Raw genomic sequence first — 21,338 nt, 5'->3', positions numbered from 1 at the left:
AATTAAAAGGTGAACCAACATCGCCCCCCCCCCCCCCGATCCCACTGTACTTACCTCCATTAAAGAGTGATGACCTGTCAGTGCCAGTGCAGCGTTCTGGGGATGTGAAATTCCCACTCTTCCCCCTTTTCTTTCTGTAGCACTTCTGGGGGGGGGGGGGGGGATCAGAGCAATGCCGTGTGCTGGTGCTGATCAAAATTGCTCTCCTTGGTCCCGGAAGCGCTGCATTGAGAAATGGGAGAACAACAGGGATTTCAAATAACCAGACTACTACACTGGCATTTCTGAAAAGGTGAATTACCACTGAAAAGCTTGTGTATGTGTGATGCAGGACCAGATTATTCATAATGCAACCTAGACAGGAGCTTAGGACCTGGTGGATGACCGGAAGACAATACAATTACTCAAAACTAGGAATCAGCCTGTTTCTCAATGGAGAGCAGGATTTTAAAGGCAATTGGCATGTGTTGGTGTCATGCCAATACTGATGGAACAGTTTTTGTGTGTGTAATAAAATCAGTAACAGCCAGGCAGTTTGCATTTTTAAAAGGGGGCTATCAGAGGCCATCTACATGTATTCCTTCATTAAATCCAAATCAAGTTCCCTGATATGTAGATACCATGAGAAAAAGCATTTGCGAATATGTATATAAAGTATGACCATTAAAATATGGAACAGCGGTTAAGACAAAAAAAGTGGATACTGCATTCGTTTTACTTTTCGGTAAATGTTATAGGTTTAAATTAAAATGTGTACCTAAATACACAATAATGAATGAATTTTAGCATGTAGATACTGATATTGGAAGTGCAGCACAAGACTATGAAGGGCAGCTGCAGCAATTATACACAAACCGGGCCCGCTGCTGGCTCTACATATAAAGTACCAAGGTGAACATTTTTCTTGTGTTTTCAGAAGTCATCACTTTTTATTTCATTGTTTCTAGGGACGTTAAAGCTGGAAATATACTTTTGGGTGAAGATGGCTCTGTACAAATAGCAGGTAGGTTTTTCTGAGCATGAATTTTATTCATCTGTTCCTGGCCCTGTATTATGCTCAAATTGATGAAATTTTGGAGCATGCAAGCTTGTAAACTTGGCGTGAACATTGATACATGTGAAGGTCTACCAACAATCTCCTCCACACATTGTTCCAAATGTTAAGTTTGTTAGTGTGTTGGAAGATCCTCTCTTGGACAGACGTACCATAAGCTGGCCATACATGGATCGAAATTCAGCCGGTTCAGCAGGGACCGGACAGTTTTCAATCCATGTATGTGTATGGCCACTGTGGTTGAACAGAACTCAATCTACGGATCAACTTCTGGTCAACCACCCTGTCAAATTTTCGTCAATTGATCCGTGCTGCAGGCTATAGGCTGCAGCGCTGATCAGTGTATTCTGAAGGGGGGACACTCTCCCCGCTGTCAGAATATGATGTCACAGAAGGGAGGAGCTCTTCGTCCACCTCTAATGCGTGTATGGGGGAATTGTTTCAGGTTTTTGGAGGGTTTTTTTGCTCAAGGTGCTGGGTGAACAAAAAAAAACAAATGTACCGAAGCTTAAAGCAGTTGTAAATTCTGTTTAAAAAAAATAAAGGTTCCCCCTGCAGCCTAATGTCATTATATGCTAGTGTGCACCATTTACTAACACATTATGACAGACGTATCTGTAAAACAAAGCCCTCCAGTGAGTTCCCCCGTCTGTGTGAGAGGTAATCGATCTATATTCCACTTTTGTTGAATTGGATGTTGGAACATTTTAATTCAATCAGCAGCTGCAGCCATTTGGCTGCGGCTCTGATCAGTGATTTCTAACCGTCCAGGAGTCCCCGCTGACAGAATACAATGTCATTGGGGAGTATTCCTCCATCCACCTCACTTGTGTGGCAGGGGAATCTGTTTTTTCCCATCAACCTGCTGGTTGATTGAAAAAGAAGTTCCAGCCTTAAGCTGGCCATAGAAGATGCAACTTTCTTTCCTGCAACCACGGGCTGCAGGAAATAAAATCGCTCGCATCCCCCATCAACTCAGTCAGTGTTGATGGGGGAATCTCTTCCACGAAGTTGTTGTGTTCTTCTGGGGGTGGAGGGGAGTCATTTCTGCCAGGAGAACACTGATTATTGCTAGCAGTTATAGCCGCTGGCAATGATTGCCTGAATTATCCGACAAGCTGGTTGTAACCAAGTTGTACGATATATTTTTGCATGAGAGCAGTCTAACCTGAGTCCCTGAACTCCACTCCATATGTGATCTATATTTTGCACTGCAAGAGTCAGTGGGCTTCGGATCCAGTGCTTTTGACACATTCCGTTATGACCCAATAGATGCTTACATCCCAGGGTCCCAACCACAGTTAAAAGATACCAGTTAACCAATTAGTATGTTTTTGAATTGTGGTACGAACAAGCATGCCCAGGTGAAACCCAAGCAATCCTTGTGTCCTTGTCGGCTTTTCTAATTAGGCTGGTCATTTATGTCAGACTTTCTATGGACGTGAGGGTGAGTGTAGATAGTAGTAATGGGTTATACCTACCAGCATTCTCCCGAAACTAAGTGTGCCTTTTCTTTTTTTTTTTGTGAGTTCGCTTTAAATTTTGTACAGAAGTGATTTAACATCCTAAATGTGATAATCACTTAGTGCTTCTAAGAGTAATCATTTTCCAATCATTCCAGTCTACTGACATAATGTCCTGTCTTCTGCTTCTCCAGATTTTGGTGTCAGCGCATTTTTAGCCACAGGTGGTGACATAACCAGGAACAAAGTGAGAAAGACGTTTGTGGGCACGCCTTGCTGGATGGCCCCAGAGGTCATGGAGCAGGTAACATTACCTCCTTTAATACCAAGAACAATGAGGATCTTGTTTCCTTGAAAAAGAGATTGGAAACTAATCACTGCTTGACAAATGACTCATTTAACTGTGAAGATTACTTATGAATGCTTTTCTGAAATGAATGTGGTGCCTCGTTTTAAGCATGAATATTTTTGCCACAAATAACCCAAGCAAATTCTTAATGTTTGTTTTCATTTATATTTGTCTTTATTTGTATAGCACTGAAATATGCTTTATAGGGTACATTTCACAATTCACATCAGTCCTTGCTCTGAGCACACAGTCTAGTATCTATCCCACATTTTGGCTAGCTGTACATGTATAGATTTCTCTTCAGCCCATAGGCTGAATGAGAGATGTCTAATAGATTCCTCCATCCATGCCAAACCACGTGGATGAAGTAATCTAGCTGCCCGTTTTTGGTTTTTCTGATAGCCACAGCAGTCAGAATGCCAGAACAGTGACTGGTGACAGTCACCGTTTACTTGAACGTTTGTTTTTATTATTTTAAATCGACTTTTGTCGAGCTTGGTGATGCCAGTTCTACAGTATTGAACAGTGTATAGCAGGCTTTATACAAGCACTCATACAAAGGCCTGTGTTGGGACAAAGGTTCATATGTTTAAAGTGTATGTATGAGCCAAAAAAAAAAAATCTTTGTATGTGCCTACAGTATATGCAGATTTCCCCAGAGTTATTCCATTTAAAACCCCAGCAATGAAAAATAAATACCCATTGACTTGCTAGAAATCTATTGAGCTCCAAACTACTTATATGAACTAACAATGCTATTTCTGCTGCTCTGAAATTCTGAGCATTGTTTTCAGCCCTGCCTAGCTCTTCCATGTAGGTCTACAGAACGCCTCCCCCTAATGTTATTTAGATAATGAGTGGGATATATTCTGCAGCAAGGAAAACTGATTCATGGCTAATAATACTCCCTGGCATTTTAACAGAGGCAGCATTGTCAGGGGGTTAGGAACTCACAGGATTTCTGCCAGGATCAAAAGGTATTTTTCTGTGCTTGCAGTCCTTTCACAGACAGAACTTGGGGAGTAGTACATGTATTGCTGAGATGTACCCCACTATCTAGAAATAATATAAATCTATATACTGTGTGTCTATATACAGTTGTGTTCAAAATAATAGTGTGTTGAAAAAAGTGAATAAAGCTCAAAATCCTTCTAATAGCTTTTATTTCCATACACACAAATGCATTGGGAACACTACACATTCTATTCCAAATCAAAACATGAAGAAAAATATATCAAATTTGTGTTGTTCCTCTAAAAAAATTGAAGAAAAGTGAATGTTAGACTGTTCAAAAAAATAGCAGTGTTTGTATTCTTCTTTACAAACTCAAACATTCACTATATAAACTGAAAAATGTTTGAAGATTTTGCTTTCCTTTGAATCACTTATTTAATATTTAGTTGTATAAGCACTGTTTCTGGGAACTGCTGTACATCTGTGTTGCATGGAGTCAACCAACTTCTGGCACCTGTGAACAGGTATTCCAGCCCAGGATGATTGGACTGCATTCCACAGTTCTTCTCTATTTCTTGGTTTTGCCTCAGAAACTGCATTTTTGATGTCACCTCACAAGTTTTCTATTGGATTAAGATCCGGGGATTGGGCTGGCCACTCCATAACGTCAATCTTGTTGGTCTGGAACCAAGATGTAGCACGTTTACTGGTGTGTTTGGGGTCGTTGTCTTGTTGGAACACCCATTTCAAGGGCATTTCCTCTTCAGCATAAGGCAGCATGACCTCTTCAAGTATTCTGATGTATTCAAACTGATCCATGATCCCTGGTATGCGATAAATAGGCCCAACACCGTAGTATGAGAAACATCCCCATATCATGATGCTTGTGCAACCATGCTTCACTGTCTTCACAGTGTACTGTGGCTCGAATTCAGTGTTTGGGGGTCATCTGACAAACTGTCTCCGGCCACTAGACCCAAAAAGAACAATCTTACTTTCATCAGTTCACAAAATGTTGCGCCATTTCTCTTTAGGCCAGTCAATGTGCTCTTTGGCAAATTGCAACGTCTTCAGCACATGTCTTTTTTTCAACAGTGGGACTTTGCGGGGGCTTCTTGCAGATAACTTGGCTTCACATAGGTGTCTTCTAATTGTAACAGTACTCACAGGTAACTTTAGACCACCTTTGATCTTCCTGGAGCTGTGATTGTTGGCTGAGTCCTTGCCATTTTGGCTATTCTTCTAACCATTCGAATGGTAGTTTTTCGCTTTCTTCCACGTCTTTCAGGTTTTGGTTGCCATTTTAAAGCATTTGCGATCATTTTAGCTGAGCAGCCTATCATTTTCTGCACTTCTTTATATGTTTCCCCCTCTCCAATCAACGTTTTAATCAATGTACACTGTTCTTCTGAACGATGTCTGGAACGACCCATTTTCCTCAGAATTTCAGAGAAATGCACTGTAACCAGCATGTACAACATTTGCTGCCTTCCTTCCTTAAATAAAGGCAATAATTGCCACCTGTTTTTCAAAGGATGAATGACCTCACTAATAGAACTCCACGCTGCTATTATTTTGAACATGCCCCTTTCAATTAGTGATTCAATTACACAGAATCAGCAGCATGCATGTCATGACTGTTGGGTCTGTTGAATGTCTACTACTCTACTACACCTGCTAGTAAATTATTTGCTATGTAGAAATATCATTTCTACCAAAAACAGTGATTGATCAGGTTAGTGATGTCTGACTGCTATTATTTTGAACACAATTGTACACTACAAATATTATTAGTATTATTATACAGGATTTATATAGCGCCAACAGTTTGCACAGTGCCTTACAAAATTAATATATGCGTGTGTGTGTGTGTTTGTGTGTGTATATAAAATATATTCAGTTCGGTCCATATATATTTGGACACAGGCACAATTTCAGATTTTTAGGTATTTACTAAAAATTATTCAAGCTATATTTATATATTGGATATGGGCTGAAAGTGCACACTCTCGGGTTTCATTTGAGGGTATGTACATCCAAATTGGAGGAAGGGTTTAGTAATTACAGCTTTTAAGAGTAGCCATCCCCCTTTTTCAAGGGACCAGAAGTAATTGGACAATTGCATATAATCGTAAATAAAATGTTTATTTTTAATATTTTGTTGAGAATCCTTTACTGGCAATGACTGCCTGAAGTCTGCAACCGATGGACATTACCAAAGACTGGGTTTCCTCCTTTCTGATGCTTTGCCAGGCTCTAACTGCAGCTGTCTTCAGTTGTTCTTTGTTTGTGGATCTTTCTGCTTTTAGTTTTGCCTTCAGCAAGTGAAATGCATGTTCAATTGGGTTGAGATCAGGTGATTGACTTGGCCATTGCAGAATATTCCACTTCTTTTCCTTCAAAAGCCCCTGGGTTGCTTTTGCAGTGTGTTTAGGATCATTATCCATCTGTACTGTGAAGTGCCGTCCAATCAACTTTGCTACATTTGGCTGAATCTGGGCTGACAGTATATCTCTAAACACTGCAGAATTCATCTGGCTGCTTTTATCACATTATCAATAGACACCAGTGACCCAGTGCCACTGGAAGCCATGCATGCCCATGCCATCACACTGTCTCCACCATGTTTTTCAGATGACGTCGTGTGCTTTGGATCATGAACTGTTCTAAGCCTTCTCCACACTTTTTCCTTCCCGTCATTCTGGTACAGTTTAATCTTAGTTTCATCCATCCAAAGAATGCTTTTCCAGAACTGGTCTGGCTTTTTTAGATGTTTTTTTTTAGCAAAGTCTAGTCTGACATTTCTATTCTTCAGGCTTATGAATGGTTTGTGCCTTGTGGTGAGCCCTCTGTATTTGCTCTCATGAAATCTTCTCTTGATTGTAGACTTTGACAATGATACGCCCCCTCCTGGAGAGTGTTCTTCCCTTGTCTGGATGTTGTGAATTGGTTTTTCTTTACCATAGAGAGGATCCTGCGATTATCCAAACTGTTGTCTTCCGTGGACATCTATGCCTTTTTATGTTGCTGAGCTCACCAGTGCGTTGTTCTTTCCTCAGAATGTACCAAACTGTTGATTTGGCCACTCCTAATGTTGCTGCTATCTCTCTGATGGATTTATTTCATTTTTGAAGCCTTACAATGGTTTGTTTCACTTGCATGGACAGCTCCTTTGAACGTATGATGTAGGTTCACAGCAATAGATTCCAAATGCAAATACCACACTTATAATCAACTCCAGACCTTTTACCTGCTTAATTGATGAAGACATAACGAAGGAATAGCCCACACCTGGCCATGAAACAGCTTTTGATTCAGTTGTCTAATTACTTTTGGTCCCTTGAAAAAGGGGGGATGGCTACTCTTAAGAGCTGTAAATCCTAAACCCTTCCTCCGGTTTGGGTGGACATACCCTCAAATTAAACCTGAGAGTGCGCACTTTCAGCCCATATCCATTATATAACTATAGCTTGAATATGTTTTGGTAAATGCCTGAAAAAAAAAAAACTAAAATTGTGCCTGTATCCATATATATATGGACCTTAAAGTGTGTGTGTGTGTGTGTGTAGTAGGTGTTTGTTGTAACCTGTAAGGAACACTATTTTTTCGAATGAGAGGTTCCTGGTTTAAAGAGATTGGATCACAATTTTTTTTTTTCTTAAACAAAGTATATTGGCTCTGTATGAACCAACTTTAGTTTTTAGAGCCACGCCAGGGTGTGATTTTCAATTTTTTAGGTGGCAGTACATGTGTATTAATAGAGTTTTAAAAGGGCTACATGCATATTATCTAGTTGGGAATCTAGAGAAATAGAAAATATGCAATGTTTGTCCCTGAAGCTGAATACTGTCCTTGTGAATCCAGGTAATAGCCGTTATATGGAAAGTTAGCTGTATATTTCCCTAAGCTAAATTCAGGTAAACATCATTCAGAATGAAGTTGTGCTGGTTGCTGTTTTTTAATAAGGGCCATTATCAGTAAAAAATAGAGTAGATCTACATCTGACATATTTAGTATTCTATCTGAAGGACATAATATAACCAGGAAAACCTTTCCTCTCCAAGTTGGCATATGTGCATGGTAGAGGTCATTCTATGTGTAGGTTCATTTAGAATATTTTGTTGATTTTCCTACACTGACATTTCCACCACAAATTCCATTCTGTATGGACTGTGTTACTTCTGCTGGGCCAAAGGAAGTGTGGTACATTTTATTAACAAAAAATTAAATTTGAGCCCTTTGATCAGTTGAGTCCAAAGGGAAAGTCGAAAACTGGCCATACACTGATAGAATTCAGCTGGTTAAGGGCCAGCAAGCCAAATTTCTATCTGTGTGCGGCTGTCCCTGTCTAACAGAAGTTGCTCATTTGAACAACTTCTGAAGAACATGCTGGAAAACCTTTATCAACCATCAGCTGCAGCCGGTGATCAGTGTGTTTTGTCAGCTGCGGGTGCAGTGAATACAGTGTCCTGGCGGGGGGGGATTCCTCCATCCACCTACTGGCTGAATGAAAAAAAATCCAACAGTATATGGTCAGAATACAAAAGTGAGACTTAAGTTGATCACAAAAAATTGTGTTGTGTGGGATTGTGTTTCCATAGGCAACAGTGTTTTGTCATTAAGCTTGTGAATTGGACAAATGACATGCATTGAGAGATTCTGAACTTTTACAATCACTACACTTGCTCTGACTCTGTTTTAGGTCCGGGGATATGATTTTAAGGCAGACATCTGGAGTTTTGGAATTACTGCTATTGAATTGGCTACTGGAGCAGCTCCATATCATAAATACCCTCCAATGAAGGTATGTTACATACTTAAAGCGATTCTAAAGGTTAATTTTTTTCTTTTGTAAAACAAACATGTCTTTACTTACTTTGTACAGTGGTTTTGCACAGAGCAGCTTGGATCATCTTCTTCTCGGGACCCCTGCAGGGTCTCCTGGCTCCTCCTTTCTGCCAGGTGCCCCCAGAGGAAGCAGCTTGCTATGGGGGCTCCCGCTGCTTCGTGTGTCCTTTCACACACGGAGCCATGGCTTGTTCGTATTGAGGGGGCTGGGAGCACTGCTGCGCACAGATTTTTTACATCACTTTGCTAGGCAAATTCCATTAACCGTGTAGGCAAAATGAAAAATCACAATTGGCCCTCAAACTTTTGTGACCTTTTTCTGCTGTTGCCATGGAAGTCCATGTTTACTGCCATCATAAACACATAAAGACTCTGTAAAAGTATTTTCTTTTTGATCAAAATGTATTTCCAAGAAGACCTTGGCACTATGTGGACTGTTTAAATGTATTATTGAAAAAATCACACAATGGTGTTTATGGAACAAGATTTTTCAATCCAGCAACTTTGATTGTATACAAAAACCTGCATTATAAACACTAGATTCTAGTCCTTGCATGCCAAAGAAAGTGATCAACACTTTTACAAGTTTTGTAGCAAGAGCAAGTGGTCTTCCTTATAAATATTGTCACTTCAGATGTTCTAAGGCAGGGGTAGGCAACCTGTGGCTCTCCAGCTGTTGTGGAACTACATTTCCCATGAGGCATTGTAACATTACAAAACTGACAGTTATAGCTATGACTTGCAGAGGCATGATGGAACTTGTAGTCCTTCAACAGCTGGAGAGCCGCAGGTTGCCTACCCCTGTTCTAAGGGGTTCTAGCATATCTAAACAGAACCTCTCTCCAGGTAGCCTGCTGTCTCATGGACCTATCCTGCAGTATTGAAATGGGGTGTTGTCCTCATGCTGTAGTCCAATCCCTTGACCCTCAGCTCCTTCCACTGTCGCCCTCAAAGCAGCTGACAGTTAATGGATGTAATGCAGCAAAAATACAATAGTGCAGACTTAATATAAAGAGATTTTATAGCGATTTATTGCACTCACATAGATCCAAAATAAAAACACATATAGAAGTAGTGTGATCAGTTCACCTTCCAGCTTCATCCCCTGATAAATCATCCAGTTCCTAGGTCTGATCATGTGTGATCTTACAATAAATTTGGGTCTGCAGGTTTTCTGTAAAATTGTTGCAGTCAGTAAATGAGGTGCTTTGGAAATAAGAAAATTATGAAATAGCTCATTTGTTTTAAAGAATTAGGCTATTTTAATCTTATGTTTTCTTAAATTTTCTTTCCCAGGTATTAATGTTGACGCTTCAGAATGATCCCCCAACTCTAGAGACTGGTGTGCATGATAAGGAAATGCTGAAGAAGTATGGCAAATCTTTTAGAAAGATGATCTCCTCGTGCCTTCAGAAAGATCCAGAGAAAAGGTGAGCACTGACTACACCTAAGTGACATTAGCCATGTGCTGATAGTGTCAGAAATCTAGAAATACCAGATATATGGCTGTGAAATTACTCTTGTGCACTAAATGTTGCCTAAAGCCAATTTGTAGACTTTAGAGGAAAGGCAGCCTTGTAGGTGTCATCTGACTCCAGATGCCCATAGGCTGCGTTCTCTTCAAAGCTCTCCATAAACATGTCCACATCATTATTGGCTGAAAGCATCCAGATCGGGTGTCATTCATCCCATGTCTATAGGTGTCCTAAAGCAGAATTAAAATTCATTGGTTGGAGATGGGCCATTGTCATGATGCGTAAGTTTTTATAGCATATTTGTATGTTATGACTCAATTACCTACAAAAGCGCCCTTCTTCATTGCTTTCCAATCAAGAATCGTAGGTGCTGCTCCATCTCCTGCCAGTCCCATTTTCTCTTCTGTTTCTTTGGGGTTTACCACTGGTTCCTCTTTAGCCAGTGGATGGCCACTGATGATTTAACTTTTGAACATACACACCTTGTTCCATTCTCAGCATCTGACAGATACCAGGAATGAACACTGCATGGTGCATGCACTGAACAGTGTGTCCAAAAACCAAAGGGAAGGAGAAGAACATTTTTTGAAAGAGACTTTGCATGTCTCTTTTGCTTTAAGAACTCAACCTCTTAGCAATGTTTTATGTTAGGAATTTAGTTTTACTTTAAAGGATAAGTTCCCCTTCGGGAACATGTTACATGTTCCCACACCTGCAGCTCTCCCTCCGATCTCCCCCTCTCTCTGTGACAGTGGGCTGCCCACATGGCGGTGTCATTCAGAGTTCTGTGAATGAATGCCTTCAGGTACTGTCAGCCTTTGTGGCTAACTACTTGTAGTTCTGGAAGAACTGTGAGGGCGCTGGCGAGCGCTTTCATAGTCCATTGAGGTTCCTGGACAGACGTAACTGCCTGTCTATATCGGAAGTAGAGGCAGACAGCTACACTGACAGTCTAAGAAAAAAAAATAGTTTTTTTTTTCTTTTATGGTGAACTCATCCTTTAACTTCCCAAAGTAGCAGAAGTTCCTGGGCCCTCTCATGAGAGATGTTACTAAACTGTAACATTCGTCCATTTATTGCTCTCTAACCTGCTGCCCATGCTACATCACTTGTGTTTTGGAGCACAGCCTTCAGCAGAAAATTGATTCATAGCTTTCTGTCCTAGGTGCATGCTCCAAACACACAGAAGCTGTGGTGGTTAAGGTGGATTTGTAAACAAAATGCACTTGCTGTACCTTTCTTTACAATTTTTGCTTAGCTGTCTGAGTAGACATCCGGCACAGATTGCAGCTCCGACCACTAAGAAGTACTGTAATTGTCTCCTGAATGGCTGTGTTCTGGGAGCTAAGTAGGATAACAGGGGAGCCGAACTAAGGAAAGATAAGGCATGTTATTAAAAAGTGGGCTTAATGGTTAGCACTTCTACAGCAGCACTGAAGTCCCTGGTTTGAATCCTGCATAGGACACTCTCTGCATTGAGTTTGCATGTTCTCCCCGTGAGGGTTTTCTCCCACACACCATAGACCTGCTTTTGTAATCTTTGTGACTCTAGTATGTTTGTCATATGTGAGATAAGGACTTTACACTGTAAGTTGCTCAAGGGCAAGGACTGATGTGAATGTACAGCAGGGGTCAGCAACCAGTAGATCGCGGCCAGGTGAATGGTAGAGAGTGGTCTGGACTTGCTGACCCACCATCCCAGAGCATCAGAGCAATGCAGATGGACTACTTGTAAAGTTGGTGCTGTAGTAGGGAGCAAGAGCCCCATTAGCTGATGCCTCCTCTGTAGTGCTGGCTCCTGTCCCATGCAGAGTGATACCAACTGCACTCCACCTCTTATCCTGGCTAGCAGTCTCCAGAGTGGTGTCAGCAGCAGAAAAGATCTTCAGGTCAGTGTGACGCAATACACTGGACATAATAGTATAGGGCGTCTTTCACATTGATGCACTACGATTTACCCACACCGTGAGTGCAGTGCAGTGTACTTGCAGCTTTCCTGCAGGTTTGCTGCACTTAGCCATGAAATTCTATTATATCCTGTGGGTTTAATGCACTTTCTGAAAGCACACCAAAACTCCTGAATGCAGGAGTTTTGATGCACTTTCAGAAAGTGCACTACATCTGCAGGATGTGATAGAAGTCTATGGCAAAGCACAGCTAATCCAGGAAAGCCACAAATCCACTGTGTTGCACCTGCGGCACAGGTAAACCACAGCACATCAGTGTGAAAGCAGATTTTTATAGGGGGCTCGGACTCGTAACAGTTCATTTACATTTGCAGTTTGGGGGGTGGTAAAACACCATAGTTAAAATGTGTTTTTATCACCCCTGCCCCAACCTCACCCCCTTTAGCTGCATTGGCTGGGGGTTTACACATGTCACAGCCGCAGCAGGACTTATATGCCCTGTCATGGTTGGAGGGTGTAGCACCTTGCAAGCATGATCCATTCAAGTAAACGAGGCCACTCTGCAGCCCAGCAGACAAGGGGTTAAAGCAGGCAATGTTTTGTTGCTTTTTCACCACCCGCTTTAACCCCTTGAACCTGGAAGAAGCATGCAGTTGCGGGGTATTTGCAGAGTGGCCCCATTTACTTAGGTTGAAGGCAGTAGCGCCCAGCAAAAGTATCAGTGGGTTTAATTCCTGCTGCAGCATGTGTACACCTTTGGCTGCTGCCTCTGCAGCTAAAGGGGTAGGGATTGGGTGAGGTAAAACTACAACTCAACCGCAGGGTTTACCACCCCCAACTGAACAAGCCCTAAGGGTATCGTTACCACATGCAACTGAGGGTTCATTCACCTGTCAGGCAGGCACTACTTCTCCTCTGAAAAGCAGTCCAAGTGTGTTTGACAAGTGGTGAGGAGGCAATATGCTGGCTCCTCACCACTTTATTTACACCCATGATTGCCGTGCAGTGCACGTGATTGCAACATGGAAATTGTCCACAAGTCTTTAAAATCACATATTAGGTTACAGCTTATACTGCAAAACCATTTTTGAATGAAATGTGGTACAGCCAGTCTGGATTCCACCAGATTGTTGGAATTCCACAGTTAATCCATGTACTGGAAATAGCCTACGCGTTTCGTATTATTGATTCAACAAATGCTTCATCTAGGAAGATGTATCACATTATAACAAAACATAACCAGGGATGTATGATTCCTATTGCCCAACGCCCAGGACATGCAGTTTCGGGTGCTGGGCAAGAGGTATTTCTGTCCCCCTCTTTCCTCTGGCTGTCCCATTGTACTCAGATGTGTGGCATGTCCCCTCCAGACATGTCACGGCTGGGCAGTGCGGCCTACCTCTCCCCCTCCCCAGGTGCTCAGCCTGCTGTACGGTGAGGGTCTGCCCCAGAGCTCCTCCATCTCCCAGCACATCACCGCCGGGCTAGTGTGGCCCCCCTTCTTCACCTCCCTGGGCCTCCAGCACACTGAAGTCCGGTCACCAGAGAGACGGAGTACAGCCTGCACTTGCCGCCCCATGGATGCTGGGAGTTGTAGTACTTTTTCTGCTATGTACCCGAATGTCCAGTATCTTTAAAGATTAGATGGTTTGTTACTCAGGGACCCTTGGTTGACCTTTCAGATTTCATGGAGAAAGGGGATGCCCGATAGGGGGGAGACCATCATACAGGGAATGGAGATGCGACTGCTATCTGTCCTCATAGAAGCCTCTAAGCCCTATTTATACTAATGCAGTGCGAATCCTGTGCGTTTTCTGCATTGCAATTGCACAGCGTCCATGCGAGCTGCTGCAGGGGTCAATGTTAAATAAACAACACCCCCAAACAGATCGAAAAATGCAGTGTGATTGCCAGAATCGCATTGCGTGGGTGTGAATATCCACACAATACTATTCAGGTGCGGCAAAAAAAAGGGTCCTGCACCATTTTGGTGCGGATGTGATTTGAGCCATGCAAAAAGGATGGCTCAAATCGCACCTCACAGACATCACATGTAATGTGCACAAGAATGCTGTGCAATTTCTGTGCAAATCACGTGGTGTCCTGAATTACGCAAGTGTGAATCTAGCCTGAGAGTATAGCCTATACCAGCCCTCATAACCCCCCCTTCCTGACCAGCTCTTTTGTAAAAGCAATCCGAGTGGCTAACTAGCTGCTGGATCACTTTTACAAGCAGTGCCACCTTCCGTTGACTGTTCCGTGCCACTGGGACACCCAATCAGCCAGCCGACACTTCCACCAGCTGCTCATAGAGGCGGACAAAGACTGGAGCCGCTCTGTCTAATTCTATGATATAGGAAACCAGAAGCAATGAGCATACATCACGTCCAGTTACCTCGGATGTAAAAGGACATTTTTTTAAAAAGAGAAGCATTTAATCACACAGATCGTGTTGTGATCAAATGCTTTATGCACGCATGCAAATGTGAACACACGGGTCAGTCCCGCACACATGCAAACTGCGGTAATACCTCACATGTGTGGGATGATCGCTAACACCAGATCATGAGCAGTAATTCTAGCACCAGACCTCTTCTGTAAATCTAAAGTGGTAACCTGTAAAGGCTTTTAAAGCGTCGCCTATGGATAGTTAATTTATATCATTTGTTGCCGTTGCACAGGCAATTTTAAAGCGTTACGTTTGGTATCTTTTTACTTGGCGTAAGATCATCTTATTTATTTTACCAAACATTGGTACTTTTGTTTTTTTTTTTTTTGCATTAAAATTTTTTAAAAAGTGTAAATTTATTCCCAAAAAATTGCTTCTGAAAAACCGCTGCACGAATACCATGTGAAATAAAAAATTGCAACACCCATCAATTTATTCTCTAGGGCAGGGGTCTCCAAACTATGGCCCTCCAGCTGGTGATATACTACAAGTCCCATCATGCCTCTGGGAGTCTTGCCTGTGGCTGGCAGAGTCTTGCAAGGCCTCATGAGACTTGCAGTTCCTCAACACCTGGAGAGCCATATTTTGGAGACCCCTGCTCTAGGGCCTCTGCTTTAAAAAAAAAAATAATAATAATAAAAATATATATATATATATATATGTATGTGTGTGTGTGTATATAATGTATATATGTTTGGGGGTTCTAAATAGTTTTCTAGCAAAAAATAAAAGTTTAAGTTGCCATAAAGCCCCTTTCTTTTTACAAAGCCGCAGACATTCGTAAAAGCACCTCTGCCTACAAAAAACATACAATCTTCTTATTTTACATCCTGGTAAAAACAAGTAGATTGTCATGAGGGACAAGTAGACTGGGACCCCAGTTTTGTCCCTTGGACAAGTAGTTTTTGTTTTTTTTAATTTCCACACCCCTGATAGCTTAACTTGTAAACAAAACCAAAACTTTATCATTTTACCCAATTATTTTACATTACATTTTTTTTATTATAAATGTGTACAGGATCCACTTGATTGATAAAATGTAAACGCCTATTGCAACACCCCATGGGGGTCACTTAGTACGCTCACGGTCCACCTGGTTAGATCCTCCAACATGCAGCAGGACCACAGAGAAACAATCATGAAGATTATCCTAAATGGAAAAATGGAATTACTTTTTTCTGCCAGAAAGATGTAAAGAAAGATGCTTGCTCTTTGTGTGGAAGCAGTGGTCTCTCTGCATGTTTCTAAACACAACCATTGCTGAGACAGAGCTAGATCTCTCCAATAAGCAGAGAACATGTGCTTTGCTGATTACGGAGCTTTATGTCTGACTAAGTAACAAGTGTACTGTGCCTTTTTTGTTTATATTTTTTTTTTATTGTGAGCTTGCAATATATTGAACTTTCATTGACAGCAGCCTATTTCTCTTTTTTTCTTTGTGCTGACGTTTTTCTGTTCATCACAGTAAGCAGTGTGCAAGACCTCTTTAGAGAGACCACTGCTTCCACACAGAGAGAAAGGCTCCTTCTCTGCAGTATGCTGGCATGGGACAAGCCTTTCTACTCAGGCTGTGGCTTTCTAAAGAAAACAAACTGTAAGACTTTTGCATACCTTTTTGTTTTGATATATCTGGAATACCAATTTAAAGTGAAGGTTCGATTGGGTTTTAAAAATGAAACAAACCATTTTTACCATCATTTCACAGAATTTGATGTCACTGTAGAATAAGAAAATCTATCATTCTATAGAAAAAAAAAGATTAGCTTCATTAACAATATATTTTCAAAATGTGTGAATGCCATTAGACAAAATATCCAATAACTGATAATCACTGAAATAAATAATGACCAGTTGGTGAGATTATAGTCTCCGCTTTCTCAATATCAACAATAGTCATCTCACTTTACTAGTATGCAGCCCATATTATACAAGCTTACCATCAACACACTAGAGAGTAGTGGTGATGTCCCATGGAAGGTCCCTGTAGGGTGAACTAGAGATCACCACCTCCTCCTCTAGTTTACAAAGCAGCTTTGTGCAAGGCTTGTGACTGAATTTTTACATATGTGAAAGAGTAGGAGAGGAGTGGGTAGTCATCTGAATGTAATCATTAACTGCATATGTACAGCCAAATGGGAAAGTTTTGCAAGAATCACACCTGTCACAATGTAGTTGAGAAATATACCAACGATTTGTCACAAACAATGCTGTATACAAGTTACAGGATGAGATTCAAAACAAAACTGTCAAGCCATTTGAAAAGCAAATTGCAAAAAGATCTAAAACTACATATGTCAGAAAGGCTTGTTCAATCAATTTCAATTTACAATTTATAATCAGTTTTCTTAAAGAGACCCTGTCATTAGCTCATACCTTGGAAATGTAAATCCTTGCAGCAGTACAGCAACATTTACTTAAGCAGGTCATAGATGATAAGATTTTCTTTCCTTCCCTCATCAAAGGGAATACCCCCCACAGAGCTGTTCTGAATTTTTGTTCCTTTAGCCATACAATAGTTAATTTTGCATGGTTTAAATTCTTTTCTTTGAAAGTTAACATTTAAGGGGGGGGGGGGGGGGTTGAGCCCTTTGCTATATATAAGGAATATTCGCTTTCTAAGATGGTTTTGCATTGTTTTTTGGTGGCCCCCGCTGCATGGTAAAGGACCCAACCAGGCTGATCGGGAAACTACTAGGTAAAATACTATAGATTTTTTTTATATAATATTTGGGTGGGCTCTATTCTCTTGGCAGGTTCAATTCTCAGATAACTTTTTGGCCATTCAGCCATATATTTAATATCTTGTATGGGCTGAAATCCTTTCCTATGGGGAGGTTTTTTATAGCCACTTGCTATATATAGGGCTTTTTACTCAGGCTGTGGCTGTTTTCTACAGAAAATGAGCTTGTAAGTTTTTGCACATCTTTTGTTTTGATGCATGTGGATTGTATTTAGCTGTTTTAAACTGAAAGTTGTTTTGTCTTTAAGATGGTAAACTGAAAATGATATGTACAAGGTACGTGTGCATACTGGTTGGATACCTTTTTTTTCTATAGAAACCCACTTCCAGTTTAAAGGTTAAGTTCACCTTTCCTAACAACATGTTACACCTGTATTCAGGCTGTATCATGGTACTGAGGCAGCAGCTCCCCCTTCCCTGATCCCCCATTGTGACAGCAGAACGGGGATGTTCTCCCTGCACCCACTTGCACAATTTTAAAAAAGCAGTCGTTCGGGGCTCTGCCCTCCTAGCCGCATCATTCATTCACAGAGCTGTGCGAATGGGAGAACTACAATTACTGTCAGCCATCACGGCTGATGGCTTGTAGTACTCGACGAACTACCAGGGCACTGTTGAGCGCTTTAGGCGGTTCATTGATTCTTCCTGTCATTGTGTAACTGCCTGCCCATACGAGATACAAGCAGACCGCCTAAAATGACAGTCTGCAAGAGCCCTGCATTGCACCCCCCATCTGCTGATCGCGGGTGCAATGCTTTTACAAGCTCCTAACAGTTAAAAATAATAATTGCACATATTTTGTTTTCCTTGCAAAAAAATGTGCATTTTTGTATTTATTTTACAGCAGGTAACTTCTCTTCTTAAACCACCTGTGTGGTGCCAGTGCATAGTGTGGTGACTTTACATGCTGGGCTGCTTTTATAACACCTCTTCCAGTTCAGATGCAGAAATGGCAGTTTCAGATTTTGGCTGCAGCACCATCTACAGGAATGACTTGGAACTGCACCTTGGTTATTGAAATAGCATGACTTGTGACTATTGTTTTGCATTAATGGTCAGTCCTGCCTTATGACAGTGAGGTTTTAGGAAGGGTTTCCCCTCTCCTAAAACCTCATTGCTTTACCCTAAGCAATATATATATATAATCCAGATGATTTTCTCTTATAATTTTCATACCATATAACCGCTTTTCCATTTTTTTTCCTTTATTCAATCCTACAGGCCAACAGCAGCAGAACTTTTGAAGCACAAATTTTTCCAGAAAGCAAAGGTATGTGATCTGTTTATAAAGATGATAAATCAGAAGATAAATCCTGGGGTGAATATTTTATGGGTTTTTTAGCTGTAAACATTAAGAGATAATTACTGTAAACTGTGAGCAGTTTGAGAGATTCCATTATGTCCTCTACCTCACAGCTTCCTCATTTTCACATAAGAGCTTTTTATCACTGCTATTTCTAGAAGAAGGTCAGACTCTCTGTCAGTATATAAAACCAGTTCTGAACACGTTGTGTATTTTTTGGCACTTTAGGCCACTGGCCAGCAAGTGCTGTGAAGCTATCCCTAACAAGCAATCAGAATTCACTTTCTTTAGGTTGTCTGCACTGAACAATTGCATCCTGATTTCTGACTGGATGCTGTCATATATAAGACATCATTGCTGTTTGTGCTGTTATTAAATATACTTGCTTATATTTTCTGTTTGTTAGGACTATAATACAACCTTTCTTACAAGATGGCAGTTTTGTACCTGTTTGTTATTATGTTTGTGTTTTGGATATCTTGGCTATGATTTAGTGGCTACCACCAGTGGAACATAGAGACCATACCCACTATCCTCTAGCTGCAAAAGATTAAAAAAAAAAAACTTCTAAAAGAACTCTGAATGGTGCCACTGTTGGCATCCTTTTGAAATGTTAGTTGCCTGACCATCATGCTGATCCAGTGTTTAGTAAACCAGTTATTCTAAAAGTACTGAAGCTTGACAGCCAGGCAAGCAGCATTTTCAGAAGATAATCAACAGTAAGAATACCGGTATTTCTTTCCAACTTTAGAAACAAAAAACACTTTGTGGTCAGTTGTTACTGTTTATGGAGTCTTCCTTCTTATTGCAAGGGAGAATGTCACCCGCACACCGAGGATCACCAATATGAGTCCAAAAGTGTTAATAAACGATCACATAGTTACCGCAAGGCAACGTTTCGGAGTCTCGCAGGACTCCTTCATCAGGCATGTGGCCTTCATCAGCACATGCCTGATGGAGTCCTGCGAGACTCCGAAACGTTGCCTTGCTGTAACTATGTGATCGTTTATTAAAACTTTTGGATCCATATTGGTGATCCTCGGTGTGCTGGTGACATTCTCCCTTGCTGATTCTGTTCAGTTCCAGCTGACGGTCACTGCAGCACCCACTTAATTAATTTGGGTTCTTCTCAAGATTTGTATATTATACATTTTTTTTTTTTTTTTTTTTTACATTCTTCTCAAGCCTTCTTTAAGATGAATGAACTGAAAATTCTAAACCATGTGGATGTAATGGTCCATTTGTTATTATCTTTTGCTGACTGACTGAAACTAATAAATTCATTCCTGTTTCCAGAACAAAGAATTCTTACAGGAGAAGTTGCTGCAAAGAGCCCCCACCATCACAGAGAGAGCCAAGAAGGTATGATGTGTCCCGTGAGAATGGATACACTGTGTGGGTCAAGATATACCACATCTCATAGAATCCCCAATGAATATCACGCTGACAACAACTTATCTTTGTAACGTTGAGGGTTAGATTAGAGCAGCTGTTAGCATCAGCTACTCTGCTACAAACTTTGAAAGCAAAAGTACATTCCAGTGTGCAGATGGTTTTTAGTTATAATTGTAAGTGTTTACCTTAATGTAATTTTTTTAAATAACTATCGCGTCTTAAATGCTTGTTCATCCATCTTTTTTGCAATTGTACTAAATATAGTAATGCATAGTTTTGCCACTAGACGGCCCTACTTAACAATTGCTGAGAGTAGATAACAGACACATGCAGAGTCCATTGTATTCATTGGCAGGCCATACATTTTATACAATTTTATTTCGCTCAGCCATTGGAAAATTTTATTTAGGAAAGAAAATTGCTTGATTCCCCCATCAACACAGTCAGTGTTCATGGGAGAATCCTTCCTGCTGCGCTATTGTAATCTGACAGCGGAACGTTTTCCAGGCATTGCAATACAATGATCACTAGCCACTGGCAGTGATCGAATGGGGAAAAAACACCCCTACAGACTGGTTGTACTTAAGTCGATTGATGGATCGACGTCTGTACCACCAGCCTGCCCATAGATGGATCAAAATTTGGTGGTTACCTGCTGATCTGTTTGAATGATACATCTATGGCCAGCTTTAGGTTACAGACCTACATACTTGCATTGTGCAGCACTACAAAGCAGGATGTGGGGCCTGCAAATATAAAACAAGAATGCTGCACCCGTGTACATACAGCTACAAGCTATACCCCGATCAGCTATGACAGATAAAGTGAACAACATTGATTATCTCGTTCCAATGGCATCTGGAAATGGCTGGGATATATTAGGCACCAAGTGAAGGCATTGTCCCTGTAGTTGATGTGTTGAAGCAAAAAAAAGTGTAGTTTTGAGTGTGGTTGCCATCATTCCTATTTCCATAATAGAGAGAACTACATCTTACATTTAATGGGATTTTAAGGCAACCTTGGAGTATACACAAAGAAACCAATTTAAAAGATCAACATTTTATTTAAACAAATTTCTTTTGTTTAGCAGATCAGCACATATAAGGTAGACATTGCATATTAATTCAGCCTGGGATCCCAGGCTGAATATATCTGCAGTCAAAATGGAAATCAGCTTTGAGGTATCCCACTGGATACATATCGCAATAACTACAGTTTTGCTAAGTGAATGAGTTGTTAAAACTGATGTATTTTATATTTGTTAATATGCAATGTCTACCCTATATGTGCTGATTTGCTAAACAAAAGAAATTTGTTTAAACAAAATTTTGATCTTTTAAATAATTGGTTTCTTTGTGTATACTCCAAGGTTACCTTAAAAAGCCCATTAAATGTAAGCTG

The 21,338-nt window shown here is 40.8% G+C and overlaps 1 protein-coding gene across 2 annotated transcripts in view; it reads left to right on the top strand.

Annotated features, from left to right (window-relative positions):
• OXSR1 (oxidative stress responsive kinase 1) overlaps positions 1-21,338 on the top strand; it is a 162,980-nt gene that overhangs the window by 113,804 nt on the left and 27,838 nt on the right. For both annotated transcript variants that reach the window (XM_089673142.1, XM_089673143.1), the window contains exons 5-10: positions 948-1,003; positions 2,712-2,821; positions 8,523-8,624; positions 9,965-10,098; positions 18,461-18,509; positions 19,839-19,904. In XM_089673142.1, the coding sequence (XP_089529268.1) occupies positions 948-1,003; positions 2,712-2,821; positions 8,523-8,624; positions 9,965-10,098; positions 18,461-18,509; positions 19,839-19,904 (517 nt within the window). The remainder of the gene's footprint in view (positions 1-947; positions 1,004-2,711; positions 2,822-8,522; positions 8,625-9,964; positions 10,099-18,460; positions 18,510-19,838; positions 19,905-21,338) is intronic.

Source organism: Staurois parvus, unplaced genomic scaffold, assembly GCF_062004578.1.
Source record: "Staurois parvus isolate SC_StPar_1 unplaced genomic scaffold, SC_StPar_1.0 ptg000136l, whole genome shotgun sequence".
In the NCBI taxonomy this organism is placed as follows: domain Eukaryota; kingdom Metazoa; phylum Chordata; class Amphibia; order Anura; family Ranidae; genus Staurois; species Staurois parvus.
Note: the sequence above shows the minus strand (reverse complement) of the source record. Positions and strands in the feature narration are given on the sequence as shown.